Source organism: Oratosquilla oratoria, chromosome 28, assembly GCF_046742065.1.
Source record: "Oratosquilla oratoria isolate Oo_2021 chromosome 28, ASM4674206v1, whole genome shotgun sequence".
In the NCBI taxonomy this organism is placed as follows: Eukaryota; Metazoa; Arthropoda; class Malacostraca; order Stomatopoda; family Squillidae; genus Oratosquilla; species Oratosquilla oratoria.
In genome coordinates this window covers 32,468,900-32,495,788 of record NC_134804.1, presented here as the reverse complement: position 1 = coordinate 32,495,788, position 26,889 = coordinate 32,468,900, and the positions used below count along the sequence as shown (strand labels likewise).

The 26,889-nt window shown below is 41.6% G+C and overlaps 1 protein-coding gene across 18 annotated transcripts in view; it reads left to right on the top strand.

The window, feature by feature from the left end:
- Positions 1 to 23,748, top strand: part of LOC143040296 (uncharacterized) — a 273,272-nt gene extending 249,524 nt beyond the window's left edge. For all 18 annotated transcript variants that reach the window (XM_076211157.1, XM_076211153.1, XM_076211155.1 and 15 more), the window contains 5 exons: positions 9,494 to 9,572; positions 13,003 to 13,170; positions 14,565 to 14,902; positions 15,186 to 15,335; positions 20,971 to 23,748. In XM_076211157.1, coding sequence (XP_076067272.1) covers positions 9,494 to 9,572; positions 13,003 to 13,170; positions 14,565 to 14,902; positions 15,186 to 15,335; positions 20,971 to 21,160 — 925 coding nt within the window. In that variant the 3' untranslated portion in view covers positions 21,161 to 23,748. The remainder of the gene's footprint in view (positions 1 to 9,493; positions 9,573 to 13,002; positions 13,171 to 14,564; positions 14,903 to 15,185; positions 15,336 to 20,970) is intronic.
- Positions 23,749 to 26,889: the final 3,141 nt, after the last annotated feature.

Genomic DNA, 26,889 nt, shown 5'->3' with positions numbered 1-26,889 from the left:
TATACCTACCAAATGTGTGTATAAACGTATGTATGTATATTATGTATATATGTATGTATGCATGTATGCTTGTGTGTGTAATTCACCATGGTCTTGGATCAGCTACTACCCTCCCTGATGAGAGCTCAGAACTCGTGTATGAGTGTGTGTGTGTGTGTGTGTGTGTGTGTGTGTGTGTGTGTGTGTGTGTGTGTGTCATACATGGAGACATTCCGAGGCTCAGTCAGGCAGTCAGGCATGTGGATCGGATCCTGGCGAAGACGACCTTGAGGAGGTGCGTCATAATACGACTTAATACGTCACAATGCAAAACCCGACTCTGCACTTCCCGTGAGAACCGTAGAAGGTAGCAGTGCTCCTGTGGATCTGGTGATTCCTTCACTCGTCCGTCGAACCTGTCTAGAGACTGGGGCATTGGTGGTAAACACCACGCCATGCCCTTGGTAACAAAGAGCTGAGGCTATTACTCACACGATCGTGAAGTTACAATAGTATCAGGTACTCTTTACAAAGAGAAAAATAACATTTGAATGTGTGTGTGTGTGTGTGTGTGTGTGTGTGTCTGTGTATGCCTTTATGTATGTATGTATTTATGTATGTATGTGTACACAATAGATGTATTGGAAACTTCTGTTTAGATATACCGGGGTTGTATCAATAATGATAATATCATTGTTACTTTTGATATCTCTGACTGTAAACCCACACCGACTGGCATCACTCCTCAGTCCCTCACATATATCTCTCTATGAAGAAAAATTTACTGAAATATCTTGGGCCCGGTTCGGATACCGAGTCCCAGCCCCACGGGTCCGCACCTCCAGCTGGAGGTGAGGATATTGATAGGTCTTGCTCGTGAGGGGAATGATTCTATCCGACGTTCGTCTTGTAGGTACCTGTCGTTACCCTTTTAGTAACCATTAAGAAATATCAACTTGAGTGCTTAGTACAGGGAAGGTATTGCAACGAGAAAGAAGCAAAGTTATCTTGTACCTAACTAGGCTACTTTAGGTTTAAGAAGGAAGTGGGCAAGAACTGGTTTACCAACAGTAGTGAACGAATGGAATAGTCTTAGTAACCATGTAGTGAGCGCTGAAACAATTTGTTGTTTTAAGAAAAGATTATATAACTTTATGGATAGAAATAAAGGGTAATAAGGGACACGGAACTACCTAGTGTAAGCCTTATGGTCTCTTGCAGTCTCCTCTATTCTTATGTTCTTATGATGTGTCCACCGACCCTTGTTCGTCTTTTTCCACTTGTTTTCTTCCTTGGTCTCAACTTCCTCTTCCTGAACAGTGTCACTCTCAACTAGGTGTCTGCAGGATCAGCCTCGTTCTCCTGTAGTGCATGACCTGTGGCTGAGGTCACCTCCCATAGGGAGACACAAACAACCCCATGGGATCACTCGTTATGTTACAAACTTGTCCCGTATCCGTTCCATACAGCCTGGCCTTCATGATTACCCTCTACGTAGTCCACATAAAGTCATGTGATCAACCTCTTGAATGATCTTCTGTAACAACACGACGTGATCACCCATGATCTTTATCTGTGACCACGTTGTAATCTTTTCATGTGACCCCCATTTGAATGATCTGCTATAACATCCCCATGTGATCACCCATTTAAGTGACCCGTCTCCATGTGACCTCTACTTGAATGATCTTCAATAGCATCACCCGTTGGAATTACCTTTCCCCTTGTGATCACCCGAATGTTCGTAAATTGGTCTATGTTATGTAACTACTTGCTCTACAAAACGAGACCTCACCCAGTTCCCTGAATAACCTGGCTTGCGTGTTTCGCGTGTTCCACTTTAAAAAGAGTCCCCACTTGTTCTACGTAGCAGGTTTGTAATGGTCAACATCTACCATGCATCATCGTCGCCTATTTCAGTCAATAAGTTTCATAATTAACATCCTCCTCAGAGTGTTCCTACGGCGAATGTGCAATCGATCGTCATGTATTTTTAGAATATATTTGTATATTCCAAAAATTGGATAAAGGTAAAAAAGAAAATGAATAAACAAAAATCTCCTCAGGAGATCGAGGACATAAGTTCGGAGTCAAGAGTCGATGTCTGAGAAGTGTCTTGACATCGTTTTATGATGATGATTACCCTTAGTTTCCCACATGTGGAGCCCTCACATACTCTAATATGCTTCACATAATCACGCTGCATGTGTTCTGTGCACTTTCATCCAAATTGCACTGCCCTGTGTGTGTCACAATCACAACCTGTTTCGCACTATAGTCATCTGACTCCCACTCGGTTTGATCCAGTCACTGATCGCCCTCAGGTAGACGTCATACACTAATCCCATTACCCCGAGTGCACAACATGTTACGTGACATCAGCGTGACACTGTTACATCCTAAGCCGCACTTGTGGCTCATCACCGCCCAGTAGTTCTGGGCCACTTCCTGGTGTGGCCGCTCCAGTCCGCGTCACCCGGTGAGGCGCGCAGCGAAGAAACCCTTACAAGTGGAGACCACGTCTCGGGACAAGTTTCTTAGAAGAAGAAGAAGAAGAAGAAGAAGCCCTTTTACCTCGTTCGCGGCTACAGCAGTGGTAGCCGAACCCCGACCCTCGTCTTCTCTCCGGGCGCCCGCATCGTGATGCCACATAGACTTGTGGTCGATAACACAGTTGTCACCCGCATTTCTCCCAGAGCTCACTGGGTTCTCCTACTTGGTCTCGGAGGGTAAATAAAAGATGATCTGGTTATAAAGGTCTTCCTAGATCGATTAAATCAAGGCCAGAGGCGCACTCGTTCAATGCATCACCACCGGCCACAGGCACCATTCACAGCATCACCGGCCAGAAGAATCGGTCCTGCCGAGTCCAGCGTTGGTCGGGGGAGCGTCCCGAAAGATGCTCATTATAGACAAAGGGTGAACCTCCGGATTCCTGGATGATGACCAGTCGACGCAGAGAATAAAACCTGAAATTTTCATTTCCATATCTGGAGGAGGTCTTGAGGACGTGAGTGGATAGAGGACCTCTTCAGGAATTTGTTGGTCCGCTCTGGGCTCCTTCCGAACGGTGCCTCATGGCTCGCGGAGCAGTCATGGGCTCGCGCAAATACTTTATTTTGTAATATTACAATTATTTGACTTTTTTCTATGTATACAGTTTTATGTTCTCATTATACCATGGCCTTAACGGCTTAGTTCCAACTTCGATCCAACATAGCCGGGGAAAGAATATTGTAAGAGTGAGATAGCCGCCAAGGCAAATTGGATGAGGTTCTGTTTTGTTAAAGGTAACTACAGTGTTGGAGTTAACTATGTAGTCGTACCTTAATCCCAAGTAGCAGTAACAGTAGTGCCTGTCTGTGTATCGGGTTGTGTTTGTGTATGTGTGCACATGTACACATTGTGTGCGTGTTTTTTGTATGCGTACATGCCTATATATTTGTGTGTTATGTACGTGTGTTTGCGCGTGTGTGCGCGCATGTATGCGTTTCTGTGTGTGTGTGTGTGTGTGTGTTGTTGTTGTGTAGGTTCATTCGAGAGATTCGATAACATTGTTGAACCATAAGAGCCCTCAGAAAGTGGAAATATAATACCCCTATTGTTCATTTTTAAAATATGATGACTGATGCACAAGTTAGCAAAGGCATTGCATCTAGTGACCACAACCTAAATAAACTCAAGCTACCAAAAGTATCACAATGTCCAGTTGCATATATGCATTGTAACACTGTACCTGGCAGAAAAAAATAATTTTAATGGTCACATGTAGGAAGTATTCCAAAATACTTTTCCAAAGATGTTTATGTGTATCTCTCTCTCTCTCTCTCTCTCTCTCTCTCTCTCTCTCTCTCTCTCTCTCTCTCTCTTCCCTTTCTCTTCCCTTTCTCTTCTCTCTCGCATCCCTCTCTCTTCTCTCTCTCAATCGATCTCTTCCCATTTTCTCTCTTCCTTCTCTACCATCACCGCCTCTCTCCCGATAGACCACGCTTCACTCTTTGCCCGAGTTGCGAGGCGACGATGCTCGGATCGTTTTACGTGCGCTGGTAGGGTTGCAATGGGCGTAGGACATGCGCGCTATGAAGGTCCGCCCGGCCCGATCAGCAAAACAGGACCTGCTGCTGCCGGACGCGGAAGTGACGCATGTATTACCACGGGCACTGAAACTGCCGACCCCCCTCCCCCCCTACATTGTTTGTGTCCTTCCCGAAGGTAACCCTGAATTACCCGTATCGCCCTTCCCTTTCCCAACATCAACACCATCGTCGTTACCTTAATCGTCATCACCATTCTTATCGTTATCCTGTCATCATTCCCCCATCACATCACCGTCAGAATCGTTATCTTCACCAACAACAGCAACAATAGGACTAGTAACACCTGTTCCGCATCGGCCCAGAGGGACGCCTGGGATGCTCAGGTTAGGTTGGGGGGCGACGCCCATGGAATCTGCCGCAGGCGGGCAGCACCAGCAGGAGTAGTAGTAGTAGGAGTAGGAGGAGGTGGATGATATTTAACACAGCAACCCCTCAGGCATCCTTCGCGCATAGTTCTGTAACCCTTATATATATATATATATATATATATATATATATATATATATATATATATATAGAGAGAGAGAGAGAGAGAGAGAGAAGGTCAGCAGCGACAATGTCATTGTTGAGTTTGTATAGATGTTTTTGAGTAAGTGTGAGATTGTTGAATACTAGTAAAAAAAAAAAAAAAAAAAAAACATTTTGAAGTAGTAATGTCTTCATATCCGAGACGTCTCGCGACTCTGTCATCCTCAGAAAGATATATATATATATATATATATATATATATATATATATATATATATATATATATATATATGCATCAGGATGCGCCAGTGGATGTAGTCAGTAGACTGCAAACGGCGGACCATTGTAACATGATAACCTCATTGTTATTTGATATTGTGCAAAGGGTAGACGACGCTGTGGCTCACTGCCCAGGGATTTTTTAAAGTAAAATCACAAATGTGTGTTTATCCGCCACACAATCCATACCGCATTTCGAACCATACTAGCGGTTTGAACCGCAGCGGTTAAATTACAGCGAAAGTCAGTGGAAGCGTTTACACACAATCGCGCAGTTTTTCCTTGACTAATACCACCGCGGTTTCCGCGCCATTCAGACCGTTAGTGTGAACAGGGCCTTATCCAACGTTTTACATTATTGTTTCTTGTAGTTGTCGTCAGGTGATTTTATTCATTGGGGAGCTAAAGGATCAATTTGGCTCTCGCTAGAAGATTTCGTTCATGTTTCCATTAGGTTAAGTATTTCCTCACCCACCCACGTAAACACAATATATATTTTTCTAAGGACCTCCTAATGGATTGGAATTGTCAGACTTTCAAGAAAATAATAATAAAAAGAATAATGATAGTAATATTTCTAATAAAAGTAGTGTCAATGATACTAAATATAATAATAATGATAATTGCAATAATATTAATGCTGATAATGATAATTGATAGTGATAAAAATAATTATTAAAAACGTTGGATTCGGAGTTATTATTCAATACGTACCCTGTTACCACGTTGCCGTTGCCTTCGATTGCAATGAGAATCAGATCAGGGAAGCTCCTCAGTTAGTCATGTGGGACGAAATGGATTCTTTTGCTGCCACGCCAGCTCGGGTTGCCTCCTTGACTCTTTATCGCCAAGACGCTCGGGTGATTAATAAGATCGTCCGGAGTTGGACAGAACCAAAACTCCAAAGGAAGACACTAAAGTCTCGTGCATTGATTAAACTTGTTGTTTATTCATATTTATTATGGTCTGTATTTGCATGCACTTTTTTTTTTTTTTTAGCTGTTTAGATTTATTTTATTTTATTTTACGCAATTATTTGTTTATTCTGTACCCCACAAGGCGCAAAGGTAAAAGTAAAATTGTTGACGGAAGGGGGAAGAGGCCTATTGGTATTTAGATAGAGCAATATATTTCATATATTCATTTGTACCCGTTAGTGGCCAGAAGTACCCCTCTTAGCCAGAACAAAATCTTCTAAGGTAGGTCACAGGGATTTCATAGGTTCATGCTGTTGCCATGACGTCACCTAAAGGGGAAAAAAGTTTATGGAAACCGTTTCAAGTACCCTTTAAAGGCGGCTCCATTTGTTCTCTGTACCGCTCACTCGTTCTCGACTTTGGGCGTCGTCTGTCAGGTGGACGAGCATATAAGGCATGGATGGGCGTCGACAAGGGGCGTAGCAAACGCCACCACGCCCACGGTAGTCTCAAGGCTGAGCGTCAGCTCCTGACGGCGGGAGTTCTTGCGGGCAGCTGCTTCGAGAAGCGATGCCTTGGTCATGTAGATAACGACTTGCGATTGGCGCGCCGTGGGATGTCTTTGTGACGAGAAGAACCATGCGGTTGTGTTTTGGCGCGGTTTGAGAAGGCGGAAAGAGAGGGTGAATATATATAGATACATTTTCTTTTTACTTGCGTAGTTCAAAGAACCAGTAGTAAGGACAAAAAAGAACGAAAATAAGATGCCCACAGAATACCACACTCCGGGAAGGGAAGGAAAGGGAAAGTGTAGTAATTTTTGTCAAGTGTTGGTGTTCGAGTGTCCTCAATACCCTCCTATTCACGAATATTCAAGGAGGGCGTTGTCCTTTGTAATGTGTACAAGGAAACAGCTGTGTTTCGCCTCTTTCTCTCTCTACCTCTCCCACTCCCTCTCCCTCCCTCTCTAATGTACGCCTTCTTTGCCTTCCGGGTTAGGCTTGTCCTATTGAACATGGACAACAAAGACATTTATTTGTTGATTTATTATATTATATTAACCCAGACACTAGCGTGGGTAGATAACAGCCTTCTATACCAAGTCTGTTCATGCCATGATATGTGTTCCCGTGCACAATGATTCCTTCCGCGTTTGCAAATCGTCGCCGAATATAGATAAACAGTACTTCTGGCCCTGGTAGAAGCAAAATCGCTCCGAAGAGGATGTAAAGGAGAGGTTTGGAGGGTAGCAGAAAGGAGGTTAAAAGTAATCAGCAATCTTGAGTGGTAATTAGTATACAGTCATGAAAAGAATGTGTGACTCTGGTCCGAAGGGGTCGTGGACTGTAGTCGACCGGCGCTTCTATCCTTTTGAACAAATATCATGCCTCTGCCTTAGGTTATTTGGGTTATTTTAAGCCTAGAGTATGCATGTGGTAAACAGGTGTACGCCATGCTTTGTTTGTGTGTATTGTCTGAGTAAGGCATCAGGCGAGGTTTGGCTGCCCCTAGCACATAGGCCGGAAGAGGCGATCCTCTCGGTTGCCTTTAAGCGTCTCCTGTCGTAAGTTTCTTGTGTGTGGCATAATTAGAATACTGTACACTCTTTGTCAGTGCGTGCGTGTGTACGCGCGAGCTAGGTTTTATTTTAGATCGCAGACTTTATCCACCTTTCTTTGAATGCTGCTAAACCTGCATATCAACCTCGTGTATTTGAGCGTGAACCAGTAGCTGATGTGACAGAAAAACGAGTTTATACATACACACATCCGCCCTAGTCATGGACCAAGAGGTTCCCTGTCTTTATGCTCTTCCTTTGTAAACAGAGGGCTATACAGCTAGTAGCCAAAATATAGAAGTTAACGTTCCCCCATTTTTTTTTTCACTCCGACTGCGGGTTCTCTGTGATTTACAAATGTGTTACTACATTTCTCTCTAGTGAATATATATATCAAATAATTTCTGATAGTCCCCCCGGGGTTCGAACTTATTTAATATAGGTCTATGTGTACAGTATATGAGATGGATGGGGTGAAGGGGACGTTGAGAAAGAGGGAAATGTCTGATGAGCAAGTAAGGGAGCAGGCAGGAGATAGGGGTGAGTGAAGAATGTGTATGGGTGATACTGTTATTCAAGGAAGGGTGAGCTGGGGGGGATGGGTGATAGAGGGTGCTTATGTGTGAATGATATTTTGACGCAGCCCGAAGGTATTTCTCCCCGTCTTCACTTTATCTGCATGAGGAGACGGAGAGGGGTGGCTGTGGTCCCCCCATTAAGTAAAACGGTCTTGTGGATGTACTGTGTCTTGCTGCATTGCGTTTGACCCTGGGTAGTTGGCGGATGCAGGAATGACCCGTCATCCATGAGGAGCTGAGACTGGAGGGGTGGAAAAGGTGGTAGAGGGGTGGGAATAGGTACGTGCCTCTGACGTAACTACCTCCCTTATAAGGGGGGGAAAAGTTCTTTTATATATATATATATATATTTATATATATATATATATATATAATATATATATCGTTGTAAGTTCCATACACAGATATGATTAAAATCGCCTGGCGGTAGCCAAATTAAACCATCTATCAAGTATGGAAGGGATTGAACGATCTTTTATCAATGATATGATTCTAGAAAGTAGTCAATTTCAAGCGATCCTGTCTTTATGTCTTATGGTTTTGTCCAAACCTGGATTGTGGCTTCAACCCTTTTTCTTCTGAGCCTAATCTAGACGACCTGTAAGGCTTCAAAACATCCTTTGAGGCTTCTGCAGCTTCTGTAAGCTGGGAGCCTTCATTGGCTTACATTACACGTTCTAGTGCACTTGTCACCGTTAGTATTGAGCTAACATGAGAAAGCGTAATTTTTAAATACGCCGCGTACACTTTGGACGCCTTGTTAAAGGCGGTGCGGCGCCCGTGGCTAATTGAATGATGGACCCAACCGTGGAACCCTTACCCCCTACTCTCGCGTCTTGGCCGGCGAGTTAGTACGGGTCTAGCCTCCGCGCAGTAGGGAGGCAACAGGGCAGGGCAGGGCTGGGCACGAGGGTGTAGGGTAGGGCTGTCATGGCGCGGGTTTGGCTTGTTCTCTTCATCTGCTTGATGTGCTTCGCGAGCTGCGACGGAGAGGCCTTGCCTGGCTTGAGCCATGCCGCTGGTACCTTGTTGCTCCTCGGCGCGTCGTCGATGGTCAGTTGTTTAACGGCCGTGGTGGTCAAAGTCAAGTGGAAAGGAACGGCGGTGGGCGGCGTGCCTCGTGGATCATGTCCTTCGGCAAGGTAGAAAACAATCGTTGAGGTGTTTTGGCAAGATGAACGGAATGGTTGCTTGCATTGGCAAAATGCAGTGATTCGGTTATTTGTTTCTGTCGGCTGTCCAAATTAACATCCGTTCGGATATTGGAAAGCAGTCAAGTTGACCTTATGTGAAATATTCATCTAGCGCTTACTCTTCTGCCGAAAATTTCTCTTTTAATAGAAAGTCATATTTCATGAGGTATTGCGAACAAAGAGAGACTTGTTTGTATGTGAAAAACGAAATCAGATGCGTTCATCTGGCAACAAAAACGTTTTTTCTGTATTTGAAATTGCACTACAAAAACTGCTTGTGGTACCACCGGAAACAAGAAAACAATATACTTTCGAAATGTGTAATTGGTTAACTGTATTTCGCAATTATATGCGTTGATATAATTTGTCTATTTGTTTATTTTTGTGTATATATTAATGTGATTTATTTTTTTCTGATCTGCAGCCAGACCAAGCTAAGTGGCGACGAAGGAACACCGACTAAAGACGACACGCCACCGTCTCTCCCATCACCACAGCACAAGGTAAGAGTGTGTTCAAAATGCGTGATGTTTTGAACATGCATGCTCATCGTTGCTAAGTGGATCTCGTATCAAAGCGCGCGTTACTTTCAAGGACTGCAAAGCGTTCTCATTTCGCAAACAATCTATAAAAATTTAAAACTTATCATCTTCAACAGATTCTAATGGTAGTAAGACACTTCGGATAATTGAAAACTGACTTACAGGGTGATTTTCAAGGATATAAAATATTTTTATCTTGGGGTGTACGAGACTTAACGACTGTATGGATGCGTATTCTTGGCTTGTCATGACCAAGATGTGGGTGGTGGCTAGTCTAAAGAAAGCCTGAGAACGCCCTGGGCACTCTGTATGGGTTGCCATAGTTGTTCAACTGGTTGCCACATATGAATAATAATTGCGGTAATGAATGTAATATTATTTATACAAATTATAATTGACGTCATCCGCCGGTGCCATGGTAGTCAGCATTGTTATTTACAGAAAAAAATACACTGGAAAATAAGAAACTTAGTCCGAACGTTTTCGTCTATTTAAGACATCTTCAGGGAATACAAAATAACAGACATCTTATATATACATAAAGTAATAGACAAGGTCACACAAGATATTCCTTACCATTCCTTCAGGGAATACAAAATACCAGACATAGATGCATATGTATACATAAAGTAATAGACAAGGTAGGGAACATGGTAAGGCCACACAAGATACTCCTTACTTGTGAATTACTTTATGTATAACATATCCATCTATGTCTGTTATTTTGTATTCCCTGAAGATGTCTTAAATATACGAAAACGTTCGGACTAAATTTCGTATTTGCCAGTGTTTGTTTTTTTCTGCAATCTATTTTCACGTGTTCTTGTTCACTGCAACATTGTTATTTGTCCAAAGTTGCGGGAGGGGCGAATTCCACGTGTCGAATGAAATGTCAATTTGTTTGATTTGAGACTGCTTTTATTGCGTTTTAGTCCATATCTTATTTTTCACTTTACCCCTCGATATTTCTATTTTAGAGTCAGTGTGGATTTTTTTTCCCCCAATTAGTAATTGTTGCATCGAGTTTCTGATTGGCAATCCAACCCTACAATGGCTGCCAGCGGTCGCTGGGTTCTCATAAATCACTTTGGGCAGAAACGTTTGACTTGTCCTTGTTTCATTCGTGTGGGACGTTTACATATCGCCATTTTATAGGAATAGGGGTGGTGAGTAGTTTCATTTTGTCAGCCTTTCTCACGTAGAGGAGGTAGACGAATAGAAAATGGTAGAGATCGGTTCGGTGTAGAGGCAGTGTCAGCACCCTTTGATATAAGAGTAACAAGGAAGCTTTGGTGTATGTAGATTTGAAAACGACGCAGCAAGTACCGTTTTGTCCTTCCACGAGAGAACGTCGTGCACGTGCAGCCATGAGCCGGAGCGTGTCCTTGCGCAAAGAATATACGTCCGCATACGTTCTACATCGATTGTAGTGTGTTGTTGCTAAGATGAGGAACGTATATCAGAAGTTACGTTGCTACGGCTGAAGTCGTCACCCCTGCCCTATGTGCTTGGACTGTTTGGACTAGTATTAAGTCATTGCCGGGAATGAGATTTATGCGGGACATCCGTGTCAAGCGACACCTGCAAGCAAGTTCGTCGGAAATAATTATATGCAGCTTTTTGTGATCCTAGCGTTTGTTGCGTAGATTTGTTCCATAATCTGAGCACTTATAGTCTTTTATTACGTTAAAGACAAAAATTATAGATAAGTAAATATTCTTTGATAAATCGACAAGATATCTTCGGAAACTGACATCGCATTTTTAGGAAATGGAGTGCTTATTTGATTTGCAAACTTATTGTGCGTAGACTTGAAATTCGACGAAGTCGAACCGTGCGTCTTTTAGAGAATTTGAAATTCGACCAATTACAGTGTTAACATTTTACGTAAACCGATAAGTCATTGTATTAGAAGTGCATGATAGTTTGAAATAAATATATGGAACAAGTATTTGGTGCCAGGTTGTACAGGCACTGTGCTTTCCTTCAAACGCCGTCTAGACAAGCATTGGGATAAACAAATGTAAATTTGATTACGTAGCATCTCTGTGTCACCAGAAAAATGGTCAACGAGGATCTAGATATAGAGGCCTAACGGCCTGCGTCCAGTAACAACATAAGTAAATGACGTCACGCTATTAACAATTCGTGATGTTACGCCCGTCAATTCTTTTGCACGATCCTTGCCGTGGCAGAATAGCTACTGACATTAAGATAATGTGTGAGTTTGGACATGTCTGCCATTGTTAATAATTATTTACTAACCTCAGTCTTTGCCATCAGATGACATAATGCTTTGAGTTCTGACCAGCAAAACAGTTTATTGTTAATATGGTGTGTAACCTGTACCAGCAACATCGATAATTAATACACGAGCAAGTATGACTGTTGGTGTTTTGTAGTTCCCAGCGATCGTTGGCTGACCATAATTGATAAAACCTTTGTGACGGAACACCCAAAGCACCTCTTCAAAATTTCATGGGGGAATTAATGAAGTGCATATGATGTTGATATGCATTTTTTTTCGTTATTATTTTGCGTCTGGTACTATACAGATACTGAAATGTGTTTTGTAAAATAGTTGTTAAAAGCTCATAACACTTCAAGCTAGTTTGCATTCACATAATTGTACAAATATTTTTGAATACATAAAATTTTCCCCAGTTTCTAAATAAACTAGTTTCACAGTAAACGCCTGACATTACTTATAAAAGTCACAGTCAAGCGTACGAAGACTGAAATTGTACATCATCTGGCAACGATGATGTTGACGTGGGTGTCGCGGACGATGTGATCAACAGCTCTCATGTGTAGAGACACTTCGATTTATGAATGTACATTAAAAAGAAAAGTATGGAAGGGGAGTAATAAAAAGAAGTTATAATCTACTAATTGGGGGATGCCTTAAAGATGAATGTAGTTGCATAGAAGCAGCAAAGTTAAAGTAAAAATAATCACTTAAGTTCAGAAAGGACTACAGAATATAGGGACAGGTGTTGTGAGAATTGTGGCTTGGTTATGTACTGTTTAGTTCAATTTTGTGTTTCATGTGGTCTTGGGCCTGAGGTCTTGTGTGAAAAGGTTTTATGGTATTGGCAAAAAAATTGCACCTTGGAGAACAATGTTGTACTTTTTTACGTTATGAGGAGCTTGTCTTGTTACTCTGCATTCTCTGCCTGTTACGAAATTTTACTCCCATTTTTTGTCATTTGTATGTATCTCACTGATCTTTCAGTGTCATATTGAAACTCAAGCCCTTGTTTATGTTACTGTAACTGTTATTTGTTTTTGGCTCCCCACAAGTTAAAAGAAAAATAGTTATATTTGTTATTTGAGGTTTGTGGTTATGTGAAATGTTAAGCATTGTACTCATAGTTGGCCCAATCTTCAGGCATCACCACCACCTGAAAGAAGGTCCCCTCCACGGGAAGAGAGATCAGCACCAGAAGGCACAAGCAGCCCCACTCCTCGATCTAATGAGTCTGCAGAGCACAAGAATAATAATAACTCTGGACGTGGCAAAACTTCAGTGCCGTCAGGGTATATGAGCTCAGCTCAGGTAAGAAATGGCTTGTCATGATTACCTCAGTATGTGTTAAGATCTATCTATATACTAAAGGCCTCTTCCCGCTCTTAAAGGAGGTAGCCAAGTTAGAGGCACACTCCCACCCCTACCCCTACCCCTACCCATGTGTAAAGATGACATACATAGAATTCCACAACTGTGCCCCATACATTTTTATCATTGAATTGTTTTTAACCTGATGAATAACTAAAACTTGTACTTTCTGAAAAAAGAATGCTGATCACTTTTAACTACAACAAACTTAAACTTAAAAAAAAAAAAAAAAAAAACTCCTGATCACTTTTAACTACTTCTACCCCTCCATTCTGCTGCCTTCCATAAATCTCTTTTACCACCTCTATTACTCCATCTTTTTGGTTCAGTATTGTCAACAAGAGTAGAAGAGTAGCTATCAGTGAATAAATTCTAATACACCCTATGAGATTCTACTTATCACTTTCCTCTGACAGGGAGTAGTGATGGGTCCCTGCACAAGGTGATCCTGTGAGATAGACATCAAAGAAAATCGTCACCCTGCTGCCATTGTTAAAATTCATAAAGATTCTTATCTCCATCTGGGGTTGTAGCCCAGAGGCTGCCATCTCTTTCAAAATTTACTGTATTCCGTCCATTTTTTTCACACAAGAACTAACGATCAACAACTACTCCCCTCCTCATAGTAACAGCCTCACACTAATATAATACAGACATCATTTCAAAGTTTTCTCCCAGAGAGATCTGTACAAAGGGTCAAGGAGTATTGCCACATTCTGGAACTCAAATCAACAGGTATTATTATTCATCTTGACATCCTGTCTTGTATTACTATCTTCATGTGTCAGTCCTCGAGTAGGTCTCTAATTCATTTGAAGGGGCTTCCTTTACTTCCTCCATTACATTAGGATTTTGTGAGGTATCTTGTCAAAGACTTTCCTCAGATATAGATACACACAATCAGATCAGGTATCTCTTATAGCACATTGATCACTAATGAGATGAACCTTAACAGATTAGAAACACATACTCCAAATATCTTTTCTTTAAATATCTTGCACATCAGTCATTCACAAATATCTCGCCTAATTTAGTGATGATGCTGGTCAGGAACATTGGTCTTCAATTCAGAAGTTTCTGCTATTTCCTCTTGTAAATTGATACTACATTGACCCTCTTCAAGTCCTAAGGCTCTTCCTTCTACTAGTTAACTCACCAGCAGACTATGGATCTTGTCCTCCAATTTTCTGTATTTATTTAGTATTCAGATAGTGAGCTGGTCAGGCCCTGGGTTTCCTTACAAGAGGCCCTTTCAATTTATCATATTTCTTGGATTCCTCTTATGTCTTTTTACACAAGATTTGTAGTAACTCTTTTCCCTCTATTTCCTTCAGGTGGAAGAGCTGTTGAAACAACAAGAGCTGCAGTTTGAAGAAAAGTTGTTAAGAGTTGAGTTATCAGCAGGTGAGAAAGAAAAACAGTTACGACACAGTATGAAGAGTGAACAAAAGCAAATGGCGGAATTACAGGGTAATGTTGACGAGCTAACACAGTCACGAGATGCACTGCTCAAGATGGTTGGGCAGTACAAGAGTATGTTGTCCTCCTTGGTTGCAGAAAAGGAAAAAGAAAATGCTACCAGTGACGAGAAATTGCGTGCAGTTGAAATGGAGCGCAATCAAGCATTGCAGGACCTTGCCAATGTGGAGGCTGCATTCTCAGATGTTCATAGGTAAGTTATTCCCAAACATTTCTACTCAGCTGAGGGGGCATCACTATAGTTCCAATTCATTGTTAACCTCTTCAGCAAGGACTAGCAATAGGTACAAATGATGGTCTTACAAGATGGATATCGGAGACAATAATCTCCCATCTGTCTTCAAAACTTGTCAGACCCCATTGCTTCATTACACATCAATCACCCCACATCCACTCAAGAAATTTATGGAACAATAGATTTACTCTAAACTTCAGCATCCAGTTTTAGATGAATAATGGTATTAATGCCTTTACAGGAAATATGAGAGAACCAAGCAGGTTGTGGATACATTGCGAAGGAATGAAGAAACCCTGAGAGGAGCCGTGGCAGACTATGAAACCAAATTACAGAAGCAAGAACAAAAGATGATGGAACTACAGAAACATGCAGAGGAGAGGATTCAACAGTACGTAGTTTTATACATTCTCAGATATATCCGTATTCTTATCATTTAATTTTTCTTCTTCCTCTTCCTCTTTTTCTTCTTTCTCTTCTTCCTCCTCTTCATCTTCTTCCTCCTCTTCTTCCTCCTCTTCTTCCTCCTCTTCTTCCTCCTCTTCTTCTTCCTCCTCTTCTTCCTCTTCTTCCTCTTCCTCCTCTTCCTCCTTGAAATCACTGCACCTCAAATTATGAAACTTTATAAGACTTTACCATAGGCACAGAGAAGGGGTGATTGTCCCAACAACACTGTATGGGCCAGAGGCATTGAATTTAAGAAAGGCAGAGAGGAAATTTTTAAATGTGTTTGGGATGAAATGTCCGAGAAATATGGTAGGGGTTACAAAGAGCAAGAAATGAGAAGGAGAGCAGAGGTGGAAAAAGAGATGGCATTCAGAGTTGACAAAATAGTATTGTGATGGTTCGAACACATGGAAAGAATGGGTGAAATAAAATTAAAGAGGAATGGAAGGCAGAGGTGGAGGGAGTAAACATAAGGGGATGACTGAGAATGAGATGGATGGGGTGAAAGGGAAGTTGAACAAGGAAGGGAGGAAGAAGATAGGGGTGAGTGGAGAATGGCTTTGCATAGATGATTCTGTGATAAGGGAGAGGAGGGGGGCGGTAAGTGAGTGGTTATGTATGAATGATGTTTTGACTCCCTGTCTTCTATTTTTCTGCATGAGGGAACAGGGTGCTTCCTGATTAAGTGAAGCAGCCTTGCTGTGGATGCACTGTGTCTTGCTGCCTTGCTTCTGACCCAGGGCAGTGGGTGAGATACAGGGATGACCCATCATCCATGAGGAGCTAAAATGAGAGGGAGGAAAGTATAGTGGATGGGAGTGGGTATATACCTTTTGACTCTGGCTACCTCCTTGGTAAGGGGGGAAAAAGCCTTTGATATATAGATAGACCATAGGCGCAGGGTAAAATAAGATTCTAGTTCGCATCATAGATTTTGATCCATATCTAGGTCGGATGCGAAAAAAAATCATATTAATAATAAAACAATAAATAAAAACTATAATAATGTAAATAACAAATAAAATACATAAATAAATGCATAGGTATAGTTAAATAATAAACAAACAGGTAAATAGTAAATAATAATAAATTGATGTTTAGGTAATGAGTATATACATACATATACCAAGGCTTTTTCCCCCTTACAAGGGAGGTAGCCAAAAAGGAAAAGGCATAGAATCATTCCCACCCATTCCATCCCTGAATACACTCCACACCCCTCCACCCTCCCTCTTATCTTACCACCTCCTGGATGACGGGTCATCCTTGCACCTTGTCCACTGCCCTGGGTCAGAAGCAGTGTCGCAAGACACAGCAAGACCGCTTCATTAAATCGGCGACCCCCCCCCTCTCCATCCCCCCATGCATAAAAGGAGAAGACGGGGAGAAATCCCTTCAGGTTGCGTCAAATTTTGCTCACACATACTACCTCACCCCCCTCCAACCCATTCCACCTCATGCATCACAACATCATCCATATACAACCATTCTCCATTCACCCCTGTCTTCTGTCCTCTCCCATCCTTCCTCAACAGACATTCCCCTCTTCCCCAAAGCCCCCTTCACCCCATCCATCCACCTCATCCTAGGACGTCCCCTCATGTTCACTCTCTCCACATCTGCCTTCCATACCTCTTTTACTAGTCTTCACTCATTCTTTCCATGTGTCCAAACCATCCTAATACTCTTTCATCAACCCTATCTCCCAACTCCCTTTCCACCCCCATCATACTTCTCAGACACCTCATCTCAAACATATTCAAACTCCTCTCTTATGTTCCATGTTTCTGCCCCATACAGTGCTGTTGGCACAATCACTCCTTCATACAGTCTCCTCTTAGCATCCATTCCCAAATGTCTATTCCTCATTACAATCTTCAATTCACCAAGGCATTTACTCGCTTCTCTCAATCTACATTCTACCTCCACCTTCACTCCACCTCCTCCAGTCGCTCTCCCTTAATGTTCACTTCCAGTCTACCGCCACTTTCACCCCTTGTACATCTCATCACCTTACTTTTACCCACATTTATCTTTAGCTTTCTTCTATCACATACTCTCCCAAACTCTGTCACCAACTTCCTCAATCCCTCCTCCGATCCTGCCACAAGCGCAGTGTCGTCTGCAAACAACAGCTGGCTCGCCTCCCACTTTTCTCCATTTTCTTTAACCATCTCCAATCCCTGACCCACTACCCTTGCATTTACCCCTCACACCGCCCCATCCATGTATAAGTTGAACAGCAAGGGCAACATAACGCATCCTTGACGAAGTCCCACCTTTACCTCGAACCACTCACTCTCCATTTTGTCATCCTGACACAAGCTCTTCTACTCTCATAAAAACTCTTGACAGCTCCCAGAAGCTTTCCTCCTATCCCATATATCTGCATTACCTCCCACAGTGCCTTTCTGTCTACCCTAGCATAAGCCTTTTCCAGATCCCTAAAAGCCCAAAAAACATCTTTCCCATTTCCTATAGCTTTCTCACATATATGTCTTACCACAAAGATCTGATCTACACAACCTCTACCTGTCCTAAATCCACACTGTTCCTCACCAATTACTCCCTCTGTTCCTCTCATAATCCTCTCAATCAAGATCCTCCCATAAGCCTTCCCAACTACACTTAACAAGCTAATCCCTCTGAAACTACTACATTCACACTTGTCCCCTTTTCCCTTGTAAAGTGGAACTATACAGGCACTCCTCCAGTCCTCCGGCACTCTACCTTCTCTCCAGCAAACATTAAATAACCTCACCAGCCAGTCCACCATCACTGTACCTCCTTTTTTTAGACATTCTGCATGGCATCCATCCAGACCAGGTGCCTTACCTGCTTTCATCATCTTGACAACTGCCTTCACTTCATCCTTCCTTATTTCTCCTCCATTTTCCTCACTCATCACGGTCATTATCATAGCATTTCCCACTGCAACTATCTTTCCCTCCCTATCCTCCTTCACATTTAGCAACTCCCTAAAATATTCTGCCCATCTTCCCCTTACTGCCTTCTCTTCCATTATCATCTCTCCATCTGCACCTTTTACCTTTTCTTCTCTACTTGATTCGCCTCCTCTTCCTCTCTTAATTTCTTTCCAAAACATCTTTTTATTACTTTCAAAATTTTCTGTCATACTCTTACCCACTTCACATCTGCTTTCCTCTTTGCCTCCTTTACCTTTTGCTTTACTTCTCTTTTCTTTTCTTTGTACCTCTCATATGACTCCCTCGTCCTATTTTGTAACCAATCTGTGAAAGCTCGCTTCTTCTCTTCTACAACCTTCTGTTTCCTCATCCCACCATTCACTACCCTTCCTTCTATTTCCTCCTGTCCTTCTTGTTCCACACACCATCTTTGCACACTTTGTGACTCCCTCCTTGAACCATCCCCATTCCTCCTCCACACCTAGCTCTAATCTATCCTTCAATCCTTCCCACTCCTCCTTCAGCTTCTTCTTGTACTCCTTCTCCTTTTCATTTAAAGAGTTCACTCTAAGCACCTCCCTACCTTTTGTCCCTTTCCTCTTTCTCCATCTATCCTCCACTCTCAACTTATCTTCCACCAAAAAATGATCTGATATTCCCCCACCCTCTCCCCTTAGCACATGTACACCCTTCACTCTTCCTATCCTAATCCTATTTACCACATAATCCATCAACGCTTTATCTACCACCCTTCCATCCACCACCCTCTCCCATGTGTACTTATGCTTGACTTTCTTCCGAAACACTGTATTTGCTATCATCAACTCTTTTTCTAGACACATTTCCACCATCAACTCTCCACTACAATTCTTTCCTGGAACTCCACATTTCCCAACTACCCCATCAATTGGACCATTTTCTACCCTAGCATTAAGGTCTCCCAGTACTATTACATTGACATTTCTCCCTAAATCCTCTATGCACTCATTTAAATCTATCCAAAAGGCCTCCCTTTCTTCTATACTCTTCTTACTGCCAGGCCCATATGCACTTACAAAGACCCACATCTCCTTTCCCAGTTTCACCTTCATCCACATTAGCCTTGAGGAAACCTCCTTCCATTCCACTACCCATTTACCTATCTCTTCACCTACTAGAATAGCCACCCCTTCCCTCCCTCGCCCTCTCTTCACTCCTGATAACCTCCCACTTACACTCACCCTTCCCATTCAACTTGGTTTCACTCAAAGCCAACACATCCATCTTTCTTCTCACAAACATACTACCTATCTCTTCCCTTTTACTCTCATCTGTACCACATCCACGCACATTAAAAGACCCAAACCTTAGGGTGCTGGTCGGAATACTCCCAGACACTCTTATGCCTTTACTTTTTCGTTTAGGAATGTCCCCTGTGGGGCTACAAGGAGAAGGATGCCTAGTCCCAATCCCTGTCCCTTTCTTCTCGCCTCTTACGATCCAAGTGGAAATATTTGGTGGCAGTATTCTTTTCCCCCACCACAGAAAATGAATACTCAGAGAACTGGTACAGGACAGCAGCAAGGGGTTGGGGGACAGCATAACGGAGGGATAGTCGTAGTATAAAAGTGTCATTATATCTCTATGAACTGAGTTTTCCTCTATCATAGACAAAACAATGTGTGGCTCTGGTCCGTAGGGGCACCCCATATAGACCCAAAAGTATCAACTGCATGCTACTTTGCCACAATAACAAGCAGCCAATACCCCAGACAGGTATGAGTGAGTTACAAAAATGTTCAGTGGAAGTGAAAGGAATCAGGATGTTGTTAACAAATGTTTAAATATTATATATAACCTGGAGAGAAACAATACACATATTTATTTTGTATGGGTACCATCCCATATAGGATTGTATTATAATGAAAAAGCAGATAGTCTTGCACGAAATGCAATTAGAGATGTAAACAATATTCCTGGTAATGAATACACATATAAACATATAAGGTCAATAATAAGAACAAATGTTATTGCTAACATGGATATAGACCTAGATAAATGTTGCGAGAAGGGTAGTGTAAGTAGCAGGCATTATAAGGCAGTATTAAATAATACAGAGGAATATCCATATGGTAGACATAGTTCCCAAATGGATTTAGTCACTATGAGACTCAGACTTGGATATAAATACTACTGGGAGGTGTACAGGGAAGCTGAACCTGAGCCCTGCACTTTATGTGCAAGGCCGGGAGGACATTCACTACAACATTATGTTCAGTATTGCCCAAAAATCGATGAATTTAGACCACAGGGACAATGGAACCTCAATGAGCTCATATGCTATTACATAAATAATGATATCTTAACTAAAATTGTTAAAAAACATCCAATGTTTGCTTTCAAATGTTAAATACAACTGTGATATTATAATATAAACATTTATTTTTGATAAAACTGTAACAAACAAATTAAACATAAAATGTATAGGGGTTAGTTGGCAAGACCCAACTCTCTCCTTTGTTGTACATCAACAATAAACTTATTGAATTGAATTATTGAATTGAGGAATCAGGATCTTTGTCTAGAGGTGCAGTCTGTCTTAGATAAGGTTCTAAACTGTCTTAGGTAATGTTTTAAACTCATAGTTAACAGATTTGTCTTTTAATTTTCCAGAGCCAATGAGGAATATGAACAGTTGCGAAGATCAAGTGAGCAAGAGATCACCAAAATGTCTGCTTTACTGAAGAAGGCCGAGATGAAGATTATTTCCCTTCAGGAGGGAGTTGACCGCAAGTCGAGAGAGAACCAGGAGCTGACACAACTCTGTGACGACCTTATTAACAAAATGGGCAGTGGGAAATGATTGGCCGCCAAGCCCGTAGGTAGTACATTAGGGCAATTTAATTTCTGTCTGTTTAGTCATTTCTGCACACCACGAGAAAATAATAATTGTGAATATTAGCCTTAGTTCTGTCTCACATTAGTTGAATATATCTCATCATCAATATTTTCACAACCCATAAGTCAGTCATATTTGTCATCTTCATTCATGATTTTTTCACCTGGAAGATATTATTTTGTTGGTTGTTTTGATGGCATTGCTGGACTTAAATGTAGCATTGTACATGCTACTCAGTAGCACCCAGTGTGCTTTAACGAACATGCAGCATTGTGTCTGCTATAGAAAAAAAAGAGAGAAGTATTCTGCTTTTTAGAGCAGAACCTGTAGCACTGCATGCTACAGCAGAACCACTTCCAGCTGCATTGCATTGCTTTGTATGTAAATTTTTTCTTCAAAAGAAAGTGTTAAGGGGAAATGTTTCCTCCTTTGTGCTCTGGAATTATGTACCTAATAAGACAAACAACTTATATATAACTTGGCATAAGTAGAAACACTTGTATGGACATTAATAGGATTGTACAAGTAACCACTGTACCTTTGTGCTTGAAGCAAGCAAAAAAAAAAACACGTCACACACACACACAAAGTACACATACACTAATAACTGGAAGAGGCAGTGGCCCACTATGCCATGACTGACCCTTCCTGCAGCCAGGATGCATTGGGTTTTTTCCAATTAATATCCCTCCAGATCTATGACTCTGCATTGGTATTTATGGCCTTGGACACATCTTTGGTCATGAATACCTCAAGGGTGGCAAGTAGAAGGCAGGGCATAGATCTCGTATCAACTGCCAGTCCTTTCTAGAGGATTAGTATGTATATGTGTATACATATATATGTATGCTTTATATACATATGTATATATATGTATGTGTATATATATGTATATGTATCTATATATATATATGTATATCTATGTATGTATATATATATTTCTATTTCTATCTTTGGTAGATTCTCCCCATGAATGGGGTTACCAACCCAGCCATCACTGATGGGTCCATCCAGCCCCCCCAAATACATAAGAAAGGGGGAGGGTTCAACTAATGCCCCCTCCCCCCAAACCCCATGTAAAGGAAGTTAGTGGAGAGGCAGCAAAGTAAAGTATAGATAAGAAAATTAGAAAGGAGGATTAGTTGGAGCTAGATGATTTTTGTGACAATCTCTGCTTCTAAAAGACTGCTGTGTGACTGGGCTGCAGGGATGTTACGAGAGTCCCAATATTATTGACTGCATAAAACTAATGTAGTCTGTATATATATGTACACACCTTATCATATCATGCAAAAATAATAGCATATATTATAGAAAGTGATATGTTACTGCTGTAAGCAAAGGTTAGAGCAGATACAGTTATTGCTAACCATATGAAGCCGTAAAGTTGATTAAAAAAAACACAGCTTTTGTATTCCATCACTCACTCTAGGATCTGTGCTGGTAAGACACTTATTGGCTGCATGTTGCATTTAAGAATTTAGGCATTATACCCACACCCTTTGCATCATGGCCATTGTAAGAAAGAGACCTTTGTAAGGAAAAGCCTTCTTTGAAAAGGTTTGTTCATTCGAGCCTAATGGAGATGTATTAAGCAATGCAGGTCAAAGCTGCAGTGTGGAAAACATAACTTTCATTGTAGGGTTTTCTTCACAAAAGTATTTTTCCCACAATTCTGTCAGTATTTGTTGCCAACATCCATCGTAAGTTGAACTAACTTCATGTGAGAAAAGCTCTATTAAATCCATCTTTGCTTTGGCCCTTTAGTGGACACTATCGTTGCAATGGTTACCTCAACTCTGTATGTTGTCTCAGTAGCTTATGTTTTTATTTTGAAGTAGACTCTTGGGCACAAAATTTCTGATGTATTGAATTAATATTTTGTGGGTAACCTGGTGCATATATGGCCACACAGCAAGGCTTTGAATAGGTCTATAGAACTGAGTGTCTGTACAATTCAAAAGATCCAAGGAACTATTTTTAATCTTCCTATCCCATCAAATGATTTCCTGTCACACAAAGGGCACTATATGTTGGTGTCACGGTTTGCAAGCTGAGGGGAAGATACTGTACTTTTCATGACTGCATCTATTTGATTCACGAGGTATTTTGATTGACATGATAGTGGCAAAGATTTTTACCACAAATGGTCACTGGAAGCATAAAATATTTCAAAATTTTTGTAACTGTACGAGTCTCAAAGAATGATTGGAAAGTCGATGAGTGCCTTATTAGAATATTGAAAAGGAGATCCAACACCACATTCATCGGACTCACATTGGTCGGTATAGGTCAGAATTGTCTTATTTTTGGCAGACACCAACTGTTCTTCAATACTACAGATGGTATATTCAGATGTTTAGTTTATCAGTTACCTAAGCATTATTGCCACCAGTAGATAATAACAACTGTAATTACTATGGATAATTGCTCGGTATTGTGCTGATTATAGTGAGCTGCCAGCAACTGTCATTCTTTGTCAAAGGTGCACCCAGGCTTTCCTTTACATTTGTTAATTATCATAGAAGAGATTTAATAAATTAACCTGCTATGATTGTGTTTCAAATACCTTTCACATGTCATTCCCAAGTGCAACACCCCTTTTGGAAATTCCATGGGGACCACTCAGGCCAAAGATACAGCCTGCAAAAATAGAAATTCAAATTCTAAACTAAACCTTATTTCACTGGCCAAATCAACAAACCTAACGATTTCGCTCAAAAATCCATGGGTCCCTTCTGAGATTTTTGGGGTCACATTGGCCACCGACTCCAAATGGGCCACTATCTCACACACAGGTAAAGGGCCACAAGGCCTCCTATGTATATCACTTGGAGACCGCTCAAGCCAAAGGAGCAGGTGCTACAGGTGGAAGGGCAAAATCCCAGACTAGAGCCTCAAATCTGGCTGGCCCCCATGCACATTCCATTGGGTCCAGGTTCCTCACATGTATCTCACACATAGGTCAAGGGCCACAAGGCCTCCTATGTATATCACTTGGAGACCGCTCAAGCCAAAGGTGCGAGCGCTAGAGGCGGAAGGGCAAAAACCCAGTCAGAGCCTCAAATTTGGCTGAGCACCACACAAATCCCATTGGGTCCAGGTTCATCACATGTACCTCACAGAGCTCTGTGCACAGCCATCTTACTCTGGGGAAAGATTGGGCCAAATCGGCAGACCTAACAATTCCCTCAAAAACTCATGGGCAAACCCCTTGAGAGATTTTTGGGTCATATTGGCCACTAGTTCCGGTTGGGCCACTATCTCACCCACAGGTCGATGGCCACGAGGCCTCCTGTGGATATCACTTAGAGACCACTCAAGCCAAAGGACAGGTGCTACAGGTGGAAGGGCAAAATCCCAGACTAGAGCCTCAAATCTGGCTGGCCCCCCATGTACAGTCCATTGGGTCCAGGTTCCTCACATGTATCTCACACATAGGTCAAGGGCCACAAGGCCTCCTATGTATATCACTTGGAGACCGCTCAAGCCAAAGGTGCGAGCGCTAGAGGCGGAAGGGCAAAAACCCAGTCAGAGCCTCAAATTTGGCTGAGCACCACACAAATCCCATTGGGTCCAGGTTCATCACATGTACCTCACAGAGCTCTGTGCACAGCCATCTTACTCTGGGGAAAGATTGGGCCAAATCGGCAGACCTAACAATTCCCTCAAAAACTCATGGGCAAACCCCTTGAGAGATTTTTGGGTCATATTGGCCACTAGTTCCAATTGGGCCACTATCTCACACACAGGTCAAGGGCCACAAGGCCTCCTGTGTATGTCACTTGGAGACTGCTCAAGCCAAAGGTGCAGGTGCTAGAGGCGTAAGGGCAAAAACCCAGTCACAGCCTCAAATTTGGCTGAGCCCCACACACATCCCATTGGGTCCAGGTTCCTCACGTGTACCTCGTAGAGCTCTGTGCACATCCATCTTACTCTGGGGCAAGATTGGGCCAAATCGGCAGGTCAAGGGCCACAAGGCTCGACGCTCACTGTGACTCAGGACGAAATGAACATGATGACTTTTCTTATTCAATTGAAGCAAATCTACAGTCATGGTGGTCGAGAATTTTACCATGTTAAAATTATTTTCGACGCTGACTGTGACTCAGGACGAAATGAATCTGACTTTTCCTATTCAACTTAAGCTAATCTACAGTCTTGGTGGTCGAGAATTTTACCATGTTAGATTTATTTTCGACGCTCACTGTGACTCAGAACGAAATGAACATGACTTTTCCTATTCAATTTAAGCTAATCTAAAGTCATGGTGGTCGAGAATTTTACCATGTTAAAATTATTTTCGATGGTCACTGTGACTCGCGACGAAATGAACATGACTTTTCCTATTTAACTTAAGCTAATCTACAGTCATGGTGGTCGAGAATTTTACCATGTTAAAATTATTTTCGACGCTCACTGCGACTCAGGACGAAATGAAGATGACTTTTCTGATTCAACTTAAGCTAATCTATAGTCATGCTGACTGTGACTCACGACGAAATGAACATGACTTTTCCTATTCAACTTAAGCTAATCTACAGTCATGGTGGTCGAGAATTTTACCATGTTAAAATTATTTTCGACGCTCACTGTGACTCAGGACGAAATGAACATGACTTTTCTTATTCAACTTAAGCTAATCTACAGTCATGGTGGTCGAGAATTTTACCATGTTAAAATTATTTTCGACGCTCACTGTGACTCAGGACGAAATGAACATGACTTTTTCTATTTAACTTAAGCTAATCTACAGTCATGGTGACTGTGACTCAGGACGAAATGAACATGACTATTCCTATTCAACTTAAGCTAATCTACAGTCATGGTGGTCGAGAATTTTACCATGTTAAAATTATTTTCCACGCTCACTGTCACTCAGGACGAAATGAACATGAATTTTCTTATTCAACTTAAGCTAATCTACAGTCATGCTGGTCGAGAATTTTACCATGGTAAAACTATTTTCGACGCTGACTGTGACTCAGGACGAAATGAAAATGACTTTTCCTATTCAACTTAAGCTAATTTACAGTCATGGTGGTCGAGAATTTTACCATGGTAAAATTATTTTCGACGCTGACTGTGACTCAGGACGAAATGAACATGATTTTTTTTATTCAACTTAAGCTAATCTAAGGTCATGGTGGTCGAGAATTTTACCACTGTGTCTCAGGACTAAATGAACCTAACTTTTCCTATTCAACTTAAGCTAATCCTGTCATGGTGTTCGAGAATTTTACCAGGTTAAAATTATTTTCGACGCTCACTGTGACTCACATCGAAATGAACATGACTTTTCTTATTCAACTTAAGCTAATCTACAGTCATTGTGGTCGAGAATTTTACCATGGTAAAATTGTTTTCGATGCTGACTGTGACTCAGTACGAAAAAGATCCTTACTTTTCCTATTCAACTTAAGCTAATCTACAGTCATTGTGGTCGATTATTTTACCATGGTAAAAATGTCTTCACAGCTCACTGTGACTCAGGACGAAATGAAAATGACTTTTTCCCATTCAACTTAAGCTAATCTACAGTCATGGTGACTGTGACTCATGACGAAATCAACATGACTTTTCCTATTCAACTGAAGCTAATCTACAGTCATAATGGTCGAGAATTTTACCATGTTAAAGTTATTTTTCGACGCTGACTGTGACTCAGGACGAAATGCATATGGCTTTTCCTA